The sequence below is a fragment of the Gavialis gangeticus genome, unplaced genomic scaffold, assembly GCF_001723915.1.
Source record: "Gavialis gangeticus isolate Ggan-Ray unplaced genomic scaffold, GavGan_comp1, whole genome shotgun sequence".
Taxonomy (NCBI): domain Eukaryota; kingdom Metazoa; phylum Chordata; order Crocodylia; family Gavialidae; genus Gavialis; species Gavialis gangeticus.
The window spans coordinates 51,413,065-51,426,047 of record NW_017729022.1 but is presented as its reverse complement, the minus strand read 5'-3'; the positions used below and the strand labels follow the sequence as shown (position 1 = coordinate 51,426,047).

Sequence of the window (12,983 nt, the reverse complement as noted above, 5' to 3'; positions counted from 1 at the left end):
AGAAGCCCAGGATAGCACAACTCAGGGACATTGTCATTCCACTTGGTCAGGGGAAAAGCTAAAAAAGAAGATGCCATTGTCAGATAAGTGAAAATGATATGATGCGTCAAGAAGATACCAGTAGTGCTGTCCATGAACAAGTTTTTATTAAAGTTGGCTGACAGCTGTGAGAACACTGGACACAGTGTGAACCATCCTGCTCATTTACAAAAGTCAAGGATTATGCAAAAGTGTTTTTCTTTATGAGCAAGCAGGTATGGCTTGGCTGCTTGCAGCTACTATGTCCTACACATGCACAGACACATGACATGAATGTAGGGAGTACTACTACTGCTCTATATTTTAATAACATTTACTATTGTAGAATATGAAAGAAAATCATTCTAATATAGATATATTGCATTATTTAATTTGAATAAACAGATACTGAACCTGTTTTGTACAGAATATGCTCTTGGAACAGCCACAAACAAAACTTTTTAGCTGTAAATACAATTTTACTGTGATAGTTTAGAGCCATTGAAACCATACCATGATAGGAAGCCACTTCAGGGCTGGGTCTCATTGTCAGTCCAGTCACCTGTCTAGGGCAGTCTGCCTTGTCTCACCTGCTATGTCTTGCTGTTTTAAAACCGATATAAAAATATGGGAGGCCGCCCATTAAGTGCCCCAATGCCTAAGGTGTTATATATGGCTCTGATCTTCCCTATTCTGTGTCCCATGCCTTGCATATGGCATCCAGATTACTATCCCTATCACAGCCCGTAACTTCGGCCTCACTCGTTAGACTCTGTGCCCTTCACTCATACTGGGACTCCTTGACCCTCACACATACTTGGGCTCCTAATCACTGGGCTTCTTGCCTCTCACTAGGATCCATGCCCCTTGCACACAGTCTGGGCTCCTAGCCTTTCACTAGGCTGCATGCCCTTTCCAGACTCTGGACTCCTTGCCCCTCACTCGCTCTGGGCTCCTTGCCCCACTCTGGACCCCCTTGGTCCTGCTGACCTCCTTGCCGGGTTACCCACTAGGTTGTGGAGGCTGGGGCTATAATGTGCCCCATACTCACCTTTCACTAGGGAGGCAATTGGTGTGGCATTTCCTGGAAACCACCCCTCCAAAGGCTGCCCCACACCATCCTATCCTAGCAGGGTATAGTTTTAGGTCATGCCCCAGGACCAGGAACCTCCTGCCATCCCCATAGTTCCTGCCCTGTACCTCCAAGATGTTGTGACCAGCAGCTCCAGCTGGGTAATCATTGGCGATGCACACGGGGTGCACGCGGGTGCACATGCACCCCTTGAGATTGGCCGTGTATCCCCTTGCCGCGGCAGCCACGAAACTGGAAGTGCTGGCAGAAGTGCACTTCTGGTTTTGCTGCTGGTGGTTCTGCACTCGACAATCAGCCCCTGAAGGACAGACACCCCCCCCCCGTCGTAATCGGGTGCCCCCCCCAGACTCAGGAGACATCAGTCACCTATGCGGGTGATGTTCTCCCTACAGCTGCAGCCAACAACCTTCTGGCTCCCCTGCTCAGGCTTATTGCTAGCAGCTGAGCCCTCTTCCCCAATCAGGCAGTCCCCTGCTGGCCATGTGACTCCTGACTGGGGAGTGCAGCCACCTGCAGGCTGCTCTGCTGCTTGGTCTAAGCCCTTAAAGTGGCAGGCAACAAAGGCGCTCTGCCACACATACCCATTATTCATACTTTTCCCTACACAACTTCTTTTCAGATTAATAGAACATAAGGATATGAATGATAAATTCAGGTTCCTGACACACATTACACTTAAGATGTGATTAACTGATTAAACATGTCTTGAGTAGTGAACTGGGCACACATTCATTCAATTAATGGCATGATAAAGCGGGAATAAACAACAAAGGTATTATACAAAATACGTGCTTGCAGACATGGAACGCCCCCCCAAAACAGCACCTTAAACTCTGCACAATCCTACACCAAGCCCAGCACATGCCTAGAAGAAGCAGTACATTTGCTGGACCTGGCTCACCTGACAGATTGGGCACTTCAGTGAAGTTTTTTTGGTGCTTTTATCTAATAGCTGATTGAATCGGCTATCAAAGCTCCAAAAGGCCCAACTGAAGCACATGATCTATGCCAGGGGTAGGCAAAATGCAGCCCAGGGGCCAGATGTGGCCTGCCAGGATTCTATCCACCCTGCGGGGCCCTTAAAAAATGTAGAAAATTAATATTTATCTGCCCTGGGCTGCCTGTCATGCAGCCCATGATGGCTTGCCAAAACTCAGTAAGCAGCCCTCTGCCCAAAATAATTGCATGTCTCTGATCTATACAGATACTGCAGAGCCAGGTCAAAGTAATGTGCTGCTTCTTCTGGTAAAGTGCATCTTGGGATATTTTTTGTTTTTTAATGTCTGTAATCAGCCTTTGTGGCTGGTTCCTATCATGCTTTTAGCTGAATGTGTGGCCAGTGCTCCTAGCCTCTGAAGTACACTCTCCTGTGCTCCAGAGGCTGAGATCATGGTCAGCTGATTGGGGCTCCCAGCTTGGGGGGCACCATGAGTTCTCCCAGCAGGGAGCCCTAATCAGTTGTGGGACTCCCAGCCACAGGACTGTGCCCCTGCAGCTGGGAGTTCTGATCACTGACAGAGATCCCAGGTGTGGGGGCACAACATAAACTTCCACAGTTGGGAGATCCAACCAACTAATGGGCTCCCAGCCATGGGAGTGAAGATCACTGGTGCAGGGGGAGCCTGGGATCAAGATCCCAGGCTCCCCACTTCACCAGCAAGATGGCATGATGGGATCTGATGCTCAGTCCCACAATCATGCCACCTGCCATACATGTCCAATATGACAGAAAGCCCAATTGTTGAGATTCTACATCAGAACCCATTGTGCCTTCTTTTTAATGTCCCTCAGTGACTTTAGTAACAGTAAAAGGGACAAATCCAAGCTATTCCTTCATGGCCTCTTTTTTGTACAAGTAGAGGTGGATGAGCTGTTTGAAAGACTTTTACCCATTTTTATGCTACTAAAACTTTGATCCATGTAAACTTCTTCCCAGCAACAGCTCTTACATGGGTCACACAGGCAATCCATGGATTTTTCCTCCTACCCTCAAAGGCCTCAGCTCTGACCCCAAAGTAATAGTAATGACTGAACTGTAAGAAAACATCTACAGGTTTCCCTCAATTTATGTGGTACATGTGTTCCTGAAAAACTGTGTATAAATCAAAATTACATAAAGGGAACCCAGTTTATAACGTAGGAAAAAGGGATACGGTCCCACGACAGTGAAAGAGGGAGGGAGTAAGTCTGGGACTAGGGAAGGGGTGGGAGAAGGGGTGCAGTGCAGCCCATCAGCCAGTCCTGGGGCTGCAGCAGGGAGCAAAGTGGAGGGAAATGTAAGTGGGTGCAGGGTGTGGGACTGGGGGTTGTGGCTCTTGCTGCTACACACACCCCAGGAGGGCTGCAGGCTGGAGGGTTGTGCTGGGCTCTTCCCAGGGGGCACGTGCTCCCGGATCTCTGCGCAGGATGAGAACAGGCTGCCGCTGCAGGCTGAGGCCAGTGGCAGCACTGGGCTCTTCCCAGTGCTCAGGGCAGGTGGCAGCATTGGGAAGGGGACTGCTGCCACCCCAAAATTCAGGCCTGTGGTGGCAGCCTGCTCTCATCCCATGTGCAGATCCATAGTTTCATAGTTTCTAGGGCCAGAAGGGACCTGAACAGATCATCGAGTCTGATCCCCTGCCCTGGGCAGGAATGAGTGCTGGGATCATAATAGCCCAGCCAGATATCTATCCAACCTCCTGTTGAAGACTGTAGGGGAGAGCACCATCTCCCTTGGGAGCCCATTCGAGAGCCTGGCAGCCCTAACCGTAAAGTAATGCCTCCTGCTATCAAGCCTGAACCTGCTCTCAATCAATTTGTGGCCATTATTCCTTGTTATCCCAGGTGGTGCCCAGGGGAACAGAGCCTCACCTATTTTTCACTGGTCCCCCCTGGTGAGTTTATAGATGGCCAACAGATCTCCTCTCAGCCTTCGCTTGTGGAGGCTGAATAGATTCAGGCCCTTTAGTCTATCTTCATAGGGCCTACCCTGCTGCCGCCCAACCATGTGAGTGGCCCTCCTCTAGACCCTCTCAAGATTAGCCACATCCCTCTTGAAGTGCAGTGGCCAGAACTGGATGCAGTACTCCAAGTGTGGCCTGACCAGCACCGCGTAGAGGGGAAGGATCACCTCCCTAGACCTGCTTGTGATGCATCTGTAGATGCACGACACGGTGCGGTTAGCTTTACTGACCGCTTCCTCACATTGGCGGCTCATGTCCATCCTGGAGTCAACAATGACTCCAAGATCCCTTTCAGCCACTGTGTTGTTGAGAAGGGTGTTCCCCCGCCTATAGGTATATTGCAGGTTCCTTCTCTCTAGATGCTCTTTGCACTTGTCTGCATTGAATTCCATTCTTTTCTCACCCACACACCTCTGTGACTGGTCTAGATCAAGTTGGATCTGTCCCTTGCCTCCGGTGTGCCCACTTCTCCCCACATCTTTGTGTCATCAGCGAATTTGGATAGCGTGTTTTCCATGCCCCACTCCAAGTTGGTGATAAAGATGTTGAATAGCACAGGCCCGAGGACCAAGCCTTGGGGAACTCCACTGCCCACATCCCTCCAGGTCAAAAATGACACATCTACCACCACTCTCTGGGTGCAACCATTGAGCCAATTTGCCACCCATCTGACTATGTACGCATCAATGCCGCAGTCACCTAGTTTTTTTATGAGCATGGGGTGAGAAACAGTGTCAAAGGCTTTCCTGAAGTCCAGGTAGACAACATCCACCTCAACGCCCGCATCCAAGGACTTTGTGACCTGGCTGTAAAAGGAAACGAGGTTAGTCAGGCAGAATCTGCCCACAGTGAACCCATGTTGGTTGCCCCTGAGCATTACCTCCCATGCTGGGCCCCCGCAGATGTGCTCCTTGATAATTTTCTCAAAGGTCTTCCCAAGGACCAAGGTGAGACTAACTGGCCTATAGTTACACGGGTCCTCCTTTGTCCCTTTCTTGTAAATGGGGATCACATTGGCCCTTTTCCAGTCCTCTGGGACCTGGCCAGAGCACCATGAGCATTCATACAGCCATACCAGGAGCCCTGCTATGACCTCTGCAAATTCCCTAAGTACCCTTAGATGAAGAGCATCTGGACCTGCTGATTTAAACACATCCAGCCCCTCCAGATGTTCCCTAACTAGATCATCCCTGACTTTAGGCATGCGATCGTGTCCCCTGAGCCTGTCCATAATCCTAGTAGGGTAGTTGTCCCAGTCCCTGCTCAGAAATATGGAGGCAAAGAACTCATTGAAGAGATCAGCTTTTTCCTTTGCTGCAACCAGATTGCCAAGTCTGTCCTGTAGGGACCCCACATTACCTGGTGCCTTCTTCTTACTCCCTATGTATTTGAAAAAGGACTTTTTGTTAATCTTAATTCTAGTCACCAGCCCTAGTTCCATCTCTGCCTTGGCCTTCCTAACCGCCTCCCTGCAATCATGTGCAACAGAGGTGTAATCCTTCTTGGTGATAACCCCTTGCTTCCACTGATTGTAAGCCACCTTTTTTGCCCTCAGACCCTCCTGGATGCCTTTACTGAGCCAAGGGGGCTTTTTAGCACTCTTGCCCTCTTTGGTTCATTTTGGGACTGACTCCCTCTGGGCTCAGAGGATTCTCTCCTTAAGGAACAACTACCTGTCCTGGACTTCCATCCCATTGAAGCTCCAAGTCCCCAATGCCTCTCTTACTAATTTCAGCTCATTGAAGTCAGCCCTCCTGAAGTCAAGGACTTTTGCCTTACTGCTTGCTTTCACCACCCTGCACTGGATAGTAAATTCCAGCAGACGATGGTCACTAATACCTAGGTAGTCAAGCACCCACAGATCCTTCACCAGGTCATCGCCTGAGGCAAGGACCAAGTCCAGCAAGGCATTTCCTCTGGCGGGACTGTGTACCTCCTGGGTTAGGTGGAGGTCCTGTATGAAAGCTAAAAACCTACATGAGTGTTCAGACATGGCTGACTGATCCTCCCAGAAGATATCTAGGTAGTTTAGGTCACCCATGACAACCACATCCCTTGTCCTTACAGCCTCCGTGAGCCGACCTGAAAATTCCAGGTCCAGCTCATCCCCCTGAAGAGGCAGTCTGTAGTAGATGCCCACTATCAAGTCCCTTTCCCCATGACCCCCTTGCATTCTAACCCAGAGCACCTCAGTTTGCCTCTCTTCTAAACCAATCCTGATCATCGAGGATGTGTACTGCTCTTTAACACAGAGCACCCGCCCTTTTTTCCCTACTCTATCCCATCTATACAACCTATAGCCCTCAATGTCTACTGCCCAGGCGTGGGTAGAATCCCTCCAGGTTTCTGTAAGTCCAACCAGGTCTGGGTTTTTGCTAGCTAGCAGGAGGGTGAGTTTCTCCTGCTTATTCCCTATACGTTTTGCAATTGAGACCTCCTATTGGTGCTTGCGCTGCCCTCTTGTTCCCAAGCTTGCCTGGACCCTTGTCACTTACCTGGGTTGTTCCTGCTAGTGTCACCTGGCTTGACATCAAAGTGTCCTCCTGCACCTCTGCATCCCCATCCCCCAACGAACCTAGTTTAAAGCTGGAAGAGAAGACACGCTTACCTTTTGGGGAGAGATATAGCCCGTCCCACCCTAGCATGTCTCCTGCACAGGAGTGTGGGTTGTGATTGAAGAATCTGAAGATCTGGGGGAACACGCCCCCCAGGAACAGCTCAGCACAGCCCCCCAGTGTCAAGCCCTCCCAGGATGCATGTAGCAGCAAGAGCTGCACCCCCCAGTCCTGTGCCCTGCACCCACATACAGTTCCCTCTGCTTTGCTCCCTGCTGCAGCCCCAGGCCTCTGCTTCTCTCCACTCATCCCAGCCCCTGCTGCAGCGGCCCCAGAAGCAGCCGACGCCAGCTGCCTGCAGCTGCCGGGCTGCACCATGCTCTGAACCCCCTGGGGCTTTGCTTGTCCCCACTCACCCTAGCTCCTGCTGCAGTAGACTGGGGAGCAGCCAACACCACCTGCCTGCACCATGGCATGGCAGGAGCTGGGACGAGTGGGGACAAGTGAAGTGGTGGCACAGTGCAGCCCAGCGGCTGCTCCCAGAGCAGCTGCACAGCTGCAACAGGGGCTGGGATGAGTGGGGTCCCAGCCCCACAGCCCTTTCCCCTCCCAACAGACTTTCCTGCTTGGGGGGGCACCTATGCCAATTGCATAAGAGTGAATTTACTTCACATATACTGAATTTTAGGTATAAAAAGGGTCATCACATAAGAGCAAATTCACATATACAGGACCCACATAAATCGAGGGAAACCTGTACACTGTTATTAAATTAAGTGCTCACTCTGAGGGTCACCCTCAGCTTGTCCAAAACACATAAGCCACCCCTTTATGTTATGCCTTGTAGAACACATCAAAGGACTCCATGTTGTCCTTCTCAACTGCAAGCAGTCTGCAGGCTGCCTGTCTTTTCTTCAGAAGTTGTCTCTACTCATAGGCAGTAGAGATGGGGTAAATATGGGCTAGAAGTCAGTAACAGAATTATGGGATTGCTGCTCCTTAGGGACTTCCTGTACTTAAAGACTGAGCACCTGAGTAAGTTCCAAACAACCAGCAGAAAGCAGTAGATGATAAAGGGAATTGGGATGGGGTCAGTCTCATAACCCAAGGTTCAACAAATGTCAGGCTGGATTGCCGCCGGGGGTGAAGCTAAGGAGTTTACAGCATAGATGGTCTTGGCTTTAGACTGACCTTGAGGTTGACTCTATCAGAGTAGACACAATCTAACAGACAATTGAGATGAATTGGGCAACTTTATTTTTTTGAAAGATATTTTGTATATTACCGTCTGTCTTCCTTCAGAAGAGGAGGATTCTGCCATTTGTATTCAATGTTCTGTCATTCTTTCCCACTCAAAGCAGTAGAAGCTGGGTGGGACTGGAGCAAAGCTGTTGGTCAGATATGGTCAGAGCAATGTGTGTGATGGAGAGTATATTGGAATTATTGGAATACTGATAGTAGGGCGTCAGTGCAGTAATGAGAATGTGAGGCATGTTGTAGCAATGCAAGGAACAGTAAAATGGAAAGGCTGGAGTTACAGTGACGTAATGGGGGTTGGTGAGGATCTTTACATCTGTCCCTTTCCCCGTCCCCCCAACTCTCACATTCCAGTTTCCCTATTTGTCCCATCTTCCAAAAATGTCCCAAATGACTGCTCATTCTGTGTATCCCTCTCTAGGACCTCACTCTACAGAACCCATGACAACACCTACTTCTTTATATGGAGGAAAGTTAAAGGGGAAGAAGTCTGTATTAGAGAGGCAGAAATATGGGAGATGCTGACAGGACAGTAAAGAGTTTTATATCAAAGTTCTGTAGACTGAATCCACAGAGTTGCAGAAGGATGCCTTTTTGCCTTAGGGCTGATCAGTACTCTGGTGGCATAAATGTTGTATTCAGAGGTAAATAAAAAAGCAAAAGCAACATCTCAAAAGAAATCCCCTGGACCAGGGTGAAAGATTTATCACATTTTGAGAATCTGGAATGGTTTGTGTGGAGTAGGTTCAGTGTTTGAGTGTAGGCTAAATTGAGGTAGCTGCTATTTGCTCTGCCTGACTTTCAATAAACCTAACCCAAATCAACTCTGTGTACTGTTATGGTGAAAGCTAGGCTACACAGAAATTCAAGGGTCTACTACAGCTTTGGCTAAGAAAACTAGCTTTTTTAACTGAAGTAGAAAACATTTTAGCAAACGTGTCTGTTTTGCTTGGTTTCCATATGAGTAATGAACAACATGTGAGAGTTTAAATTTTCCTATCTTTTACTTAAAGAAAAAAAACGGCCTTAAAATTTAGGTCTTTCCTGTTGTTTTCCCTAGAAGACACCGTGGACAACTACAAAACCACTAGATTTATGCTAGTGCCAAAATATTGACCCTCAAAAAAGGAAAGTAATTTTTGTTTGAACTACTTTAAGCATCATAAGCTTTACATCTTTATAAAGGTCTAAAGTAGAGAGTACATGAAAAACTTTAAGGTTATACTTGCAAAAAAAAGGAAGCGGAGGCATAGCATTCATTCCAAAGATGTAAAGCTTTTTAGGTGGTATAGAAAGTTTACCATGCAAGACCAAGGAAAAAATTAATTTAAAGAAGTTGCCTCTCTGTCAAGTAGAAGGTAGGTCAGGGTGGCATCTTAGAAACTAACTGGTCGGTGGGCAGCTTACTTTGCTGGATGCTACGAATAAGTTTTCAGAAAAACAAAGATTCTAAATAGAAAGGAAATTAAATAAGGTTGGGGGAGGGGTCATTGCTGAGAGAGATGTGATGATGTGTTGAATAGGACAATATGGATACATAAGTGACTTAACCCATTGAAGAACATATGATGTGCTAGAAGCTAGCCCAGGCAATGGGGTAAGAATCCATAGTCTCTGTTGAGATTTTCCTTAACACAATTCAGTCTGTGGATAACTTCTTGTTCTGCAATTTCATGTTGAAAAAATATTGTTGTTTAAGAACAGCTAATCTGAAGGCAGTGGTGGAATGTCCAGGGAGGTTAAAGTGTTCTGCCACAGGGTTTTGTGTATTTCTGGAATCACTGTCAAATCAGTGTCCTTCCATTCTTTCACATAGAGATTGCTCCATCTGTCCAATGTAGACAACCGAGGGACATGATAAACAAATGATGGCATATGTGGCATTAGTAGAAAAGCAGTGATTGAATCCTGGATGTTATAATCTGTATTGTTTGATCTGGTGATGATGTAGTCTGTATTGATGAGGAAGCACAGCTGGCATTTGGATCTGTAGCAGGCCTGGTGGCTTGGTAAAAATTGGATTTAAGTAATCCAGTTAACTGTCAAGTCAATATTAGCAAGAATCCAAGGGATTGTACAAACCTATATCCACAAATTATTTATTATCATGCTTCCAATGCATACTTCATTCAGTGAGGTGAGTTTGAAATGTACATGTCAATGTTAAGTATTTCTAACAATGCATCCAAATATTGATACAAGCATATTTCAAACATTTTAACCAATGGAAAAAGTAGTTTTTAAAATTAGGTAAAGTTAAAAATGATAGAATAGATTATGAAGAAATTTTTCTCCTCCACACAAAAGCTTTTAGCAGTAGAGAATTATCTGAAAGAAAAGAAGAGATAATGCAAAATGGATTAAGACTTAAACTATGCCAATTTTGTAATATCAAAGAATTCATGGGTTGAGCCAGACCTAACTGTTATTAAAAGGCTTCTATTTGCAGCAAAGCAAAATTCTGTTTGGTCTTTAGAATGGGTTTAAACCTCAGTTTCTTTCAGAAGGCAGCCTACCTTTAGCTGATCCTAAAAAACTGAGTCACAGAAGTTCCAATTTGGTTCTCTTCTTAAATTTGAACATAATAGGTTGTGGCTAGGGATTATATCTAAGAATTCACAGTGAAAAATATGCCTTATGTACCACGTATCAGGATATACCATATAACAGGATACTTTAATGCAGACCTGTGGCGACCAACCTTCTAGCATCATGTATCAGGGGCCCAAACAGGCAGCCCACCCGGGGCTAATTGCCTTATTGGCCACACCTGCCTGGGGGCTCTGACTGGCAGCCCTACCCAGCTAATGAACAGCTGACCACTGTTAGTGCCTCCTGATTAGCTACTGGGGACAGCCACTTCCCCATTAAGTTCTACCTGTAGCAGTTTTTCCTCAAGATCTGCTCTGGTAAGCATCTCTGATCCTTTGCTCCTGGTTTTCTAACTCCTGACTCCGCTTGATTCTGTTTCTGGGCTCTGGCTTTTTGGATGTTCTCAGATCTGTTATCTCCGTCTCTAACTTGGTTCTGCCTGATTCTAGTTCTGACTCTTGGTATACTCTGACTGGCTCTGAACTTTGGCATACCTGACTTTGGCTCAGTCTCCTAGCTTTTCCTGATTGTTTTTTGGCACAGGCTTCTGACTCCCAAACCTTGATTTGGACTTTGCCCCTGGATTTCCCCTTGGCTCTGGTAACCTGGTCTGACTCCTGATGCCTGACTTAGCCTCTGATTTGGCTCTTAGCCTTCCCCAATCCATGACACAGTTCTTATACCATGGGACGGATGAGTGGCATGGGGTTTAGTTCACTGGCCTGGCCTTGCATACTGGCCTGATCTAGTGCACAAAGCCACGTTGTCTGGCTACTTAATGCTGCCACTCCTCTTCTGCCACCAAATTTCCAGGCCTCTGAGGAGCCCCACAGGTTGTATGCCATGGCTCCAGGGGTAAGGGGTTGAGCACCACTGATACAGACCATATATTGTTACTGAATAGGCTGGCAGTAGGACCCAGCTGCTTCTGCCACATCTCCCCACCAACTGGTTGCATCATGGTCAGACCCCTATCCACCCTCCCTCCTTTCCCTCATCCCAAAGCTCTCTTCCCCTCAGCTGCAGTGTTGGCAAAATCCCCTGCTGCATTTACAGCTCTATGGGCTGGATCCAAAGATTCCATGGACTAAATTGAGCTTGTGGGCTCTAGGTTGCTGATGCCTGCCTTAACCAGGCTCCCTACACTACAGTACAAAACCTCTACATCATTAAGGGCTTTCCCTGTTTATCACAAATGGAGTTACCTAGTTTATCTGGTCTGGCATAATGATAAAAGGATATGCAAAGCAACATTCAAAAGGCAGGAGAATAATTTAAAAGAGAACAAGATGAAAATTCATGCAATGCTAGCGTGTTTAATGAACCCCAGTACTTATAGTTTGTAAATATCCAGATCGTTCAGTAACAGCCCTTAGAAACAGTAGTCATATTAGGATTAACCATCAGCGATATTCTTGATTTAAAGAAAATCTTCAAGACGGTTCCCCAAATCTCCCCCTCCCTCATCCAAATAAAACCTCTCTAGGAATAATGTTTTCTGTACATTTTATGAAAGTTCAGTGAAATTCACAAGTGTACAATAAAAAATAACATACCTGAAAATGCTTTTAAACAGTTTCAATCTATCATGTAGAAAGTACCTCAAATACTTTTGTGATATTTATACCTTTCAGCATCCAAAATACTGTTAAGTTTATGGTTTCCAAACCATTGAATAAGCTCAATTTCAGGCTTTTTGTCAGTGACACTCTACCAAACATACCAGTCTAATTCTCACCTACCCACTTATATATAACAGCCTATGTTGAGGCCCACAACCCAAGTACTTTGATAGCTGCAAATACTAAGGAAAATGTTTTACTATATATTTAAATATACTTCCCTCCATCCAATCCCCACCTGTCACTCTTCTATATAAAAGAAAAAAAAGCCTACTAATATAAATGAAAAGCTCTTTTGTGTATTTTTGCATAACAGAAAGTTAATACCAGATTAATTCTTCTTTAAGACATGTTTGAAGATTGCCGAGTGAGATTCTGGTAGCCCTAGCAAGGGTGAATGATAAATGATGTCATCAGGTAAGTGTACATTTTTCCCCCCTTATCATGCAGTCTAATGACAGAGAAAATACTACCACATTTTAGAAATTCTATACAATTTTTTTTTTTTAAAAGTGCTTACCTTACTTTTTGAGAGACCTCCTAGTCCATGATCCTATTTGGGTATGCTTTCACCTTACTCATTTATTTTTGTGGAAGCAAAATCTATCACAAACTGATTGGTAAGGAAGTCAGTAAATATGTTAGCTTCAGAGGTGAACTCTGGGAATTAGATTTATTCTCCAAGAATGATTTTATATATTAATTGCACACGTCATGTGATCAGTCAGCAAGTGATCTATGGTCTATAAATTAGGAACTGTTGTTCTATAACATAGTTGCTCAACCCATAATATGCATACCCCTGGGGGTAGGTGAGACACAGGCAGGGGTAGGTGGGTGCTGAACACCCCGTAGCAAGGGGGTGCTACTGCTCCCCCTGCTGCTGCTGGGTTTGCATCTGGCC

The 12,983-nt window shown here is 46.2% G+C and overlaps 1 protein-coding gene across 1 annotated transcript in view; it reads left to right on the top strand.

The window, feature by feature from the left end:
- The first annotated feature begins 12,435 nt into the window (after positions 1-12,435).
- The window catches only part of ATF7IP (activating transcription factor 7 interacting protein), a 188,598-nt gene continuing 188,050 nt past the window's right edge, over positions 12,436-12,983 (top strand). Inside the window, exon 1 of the mRNA XM_019514914.1 lies at positions 12,436-12,496. Coding sequence (XP_019370459.1) covers positions 12,477-12,496 — 20 coding nt within the window. The 5' untranslated portion in view covers positions 12,436-12,476. The remainder of the gene's footprint in view (positions 12,497-12,983) is intronic.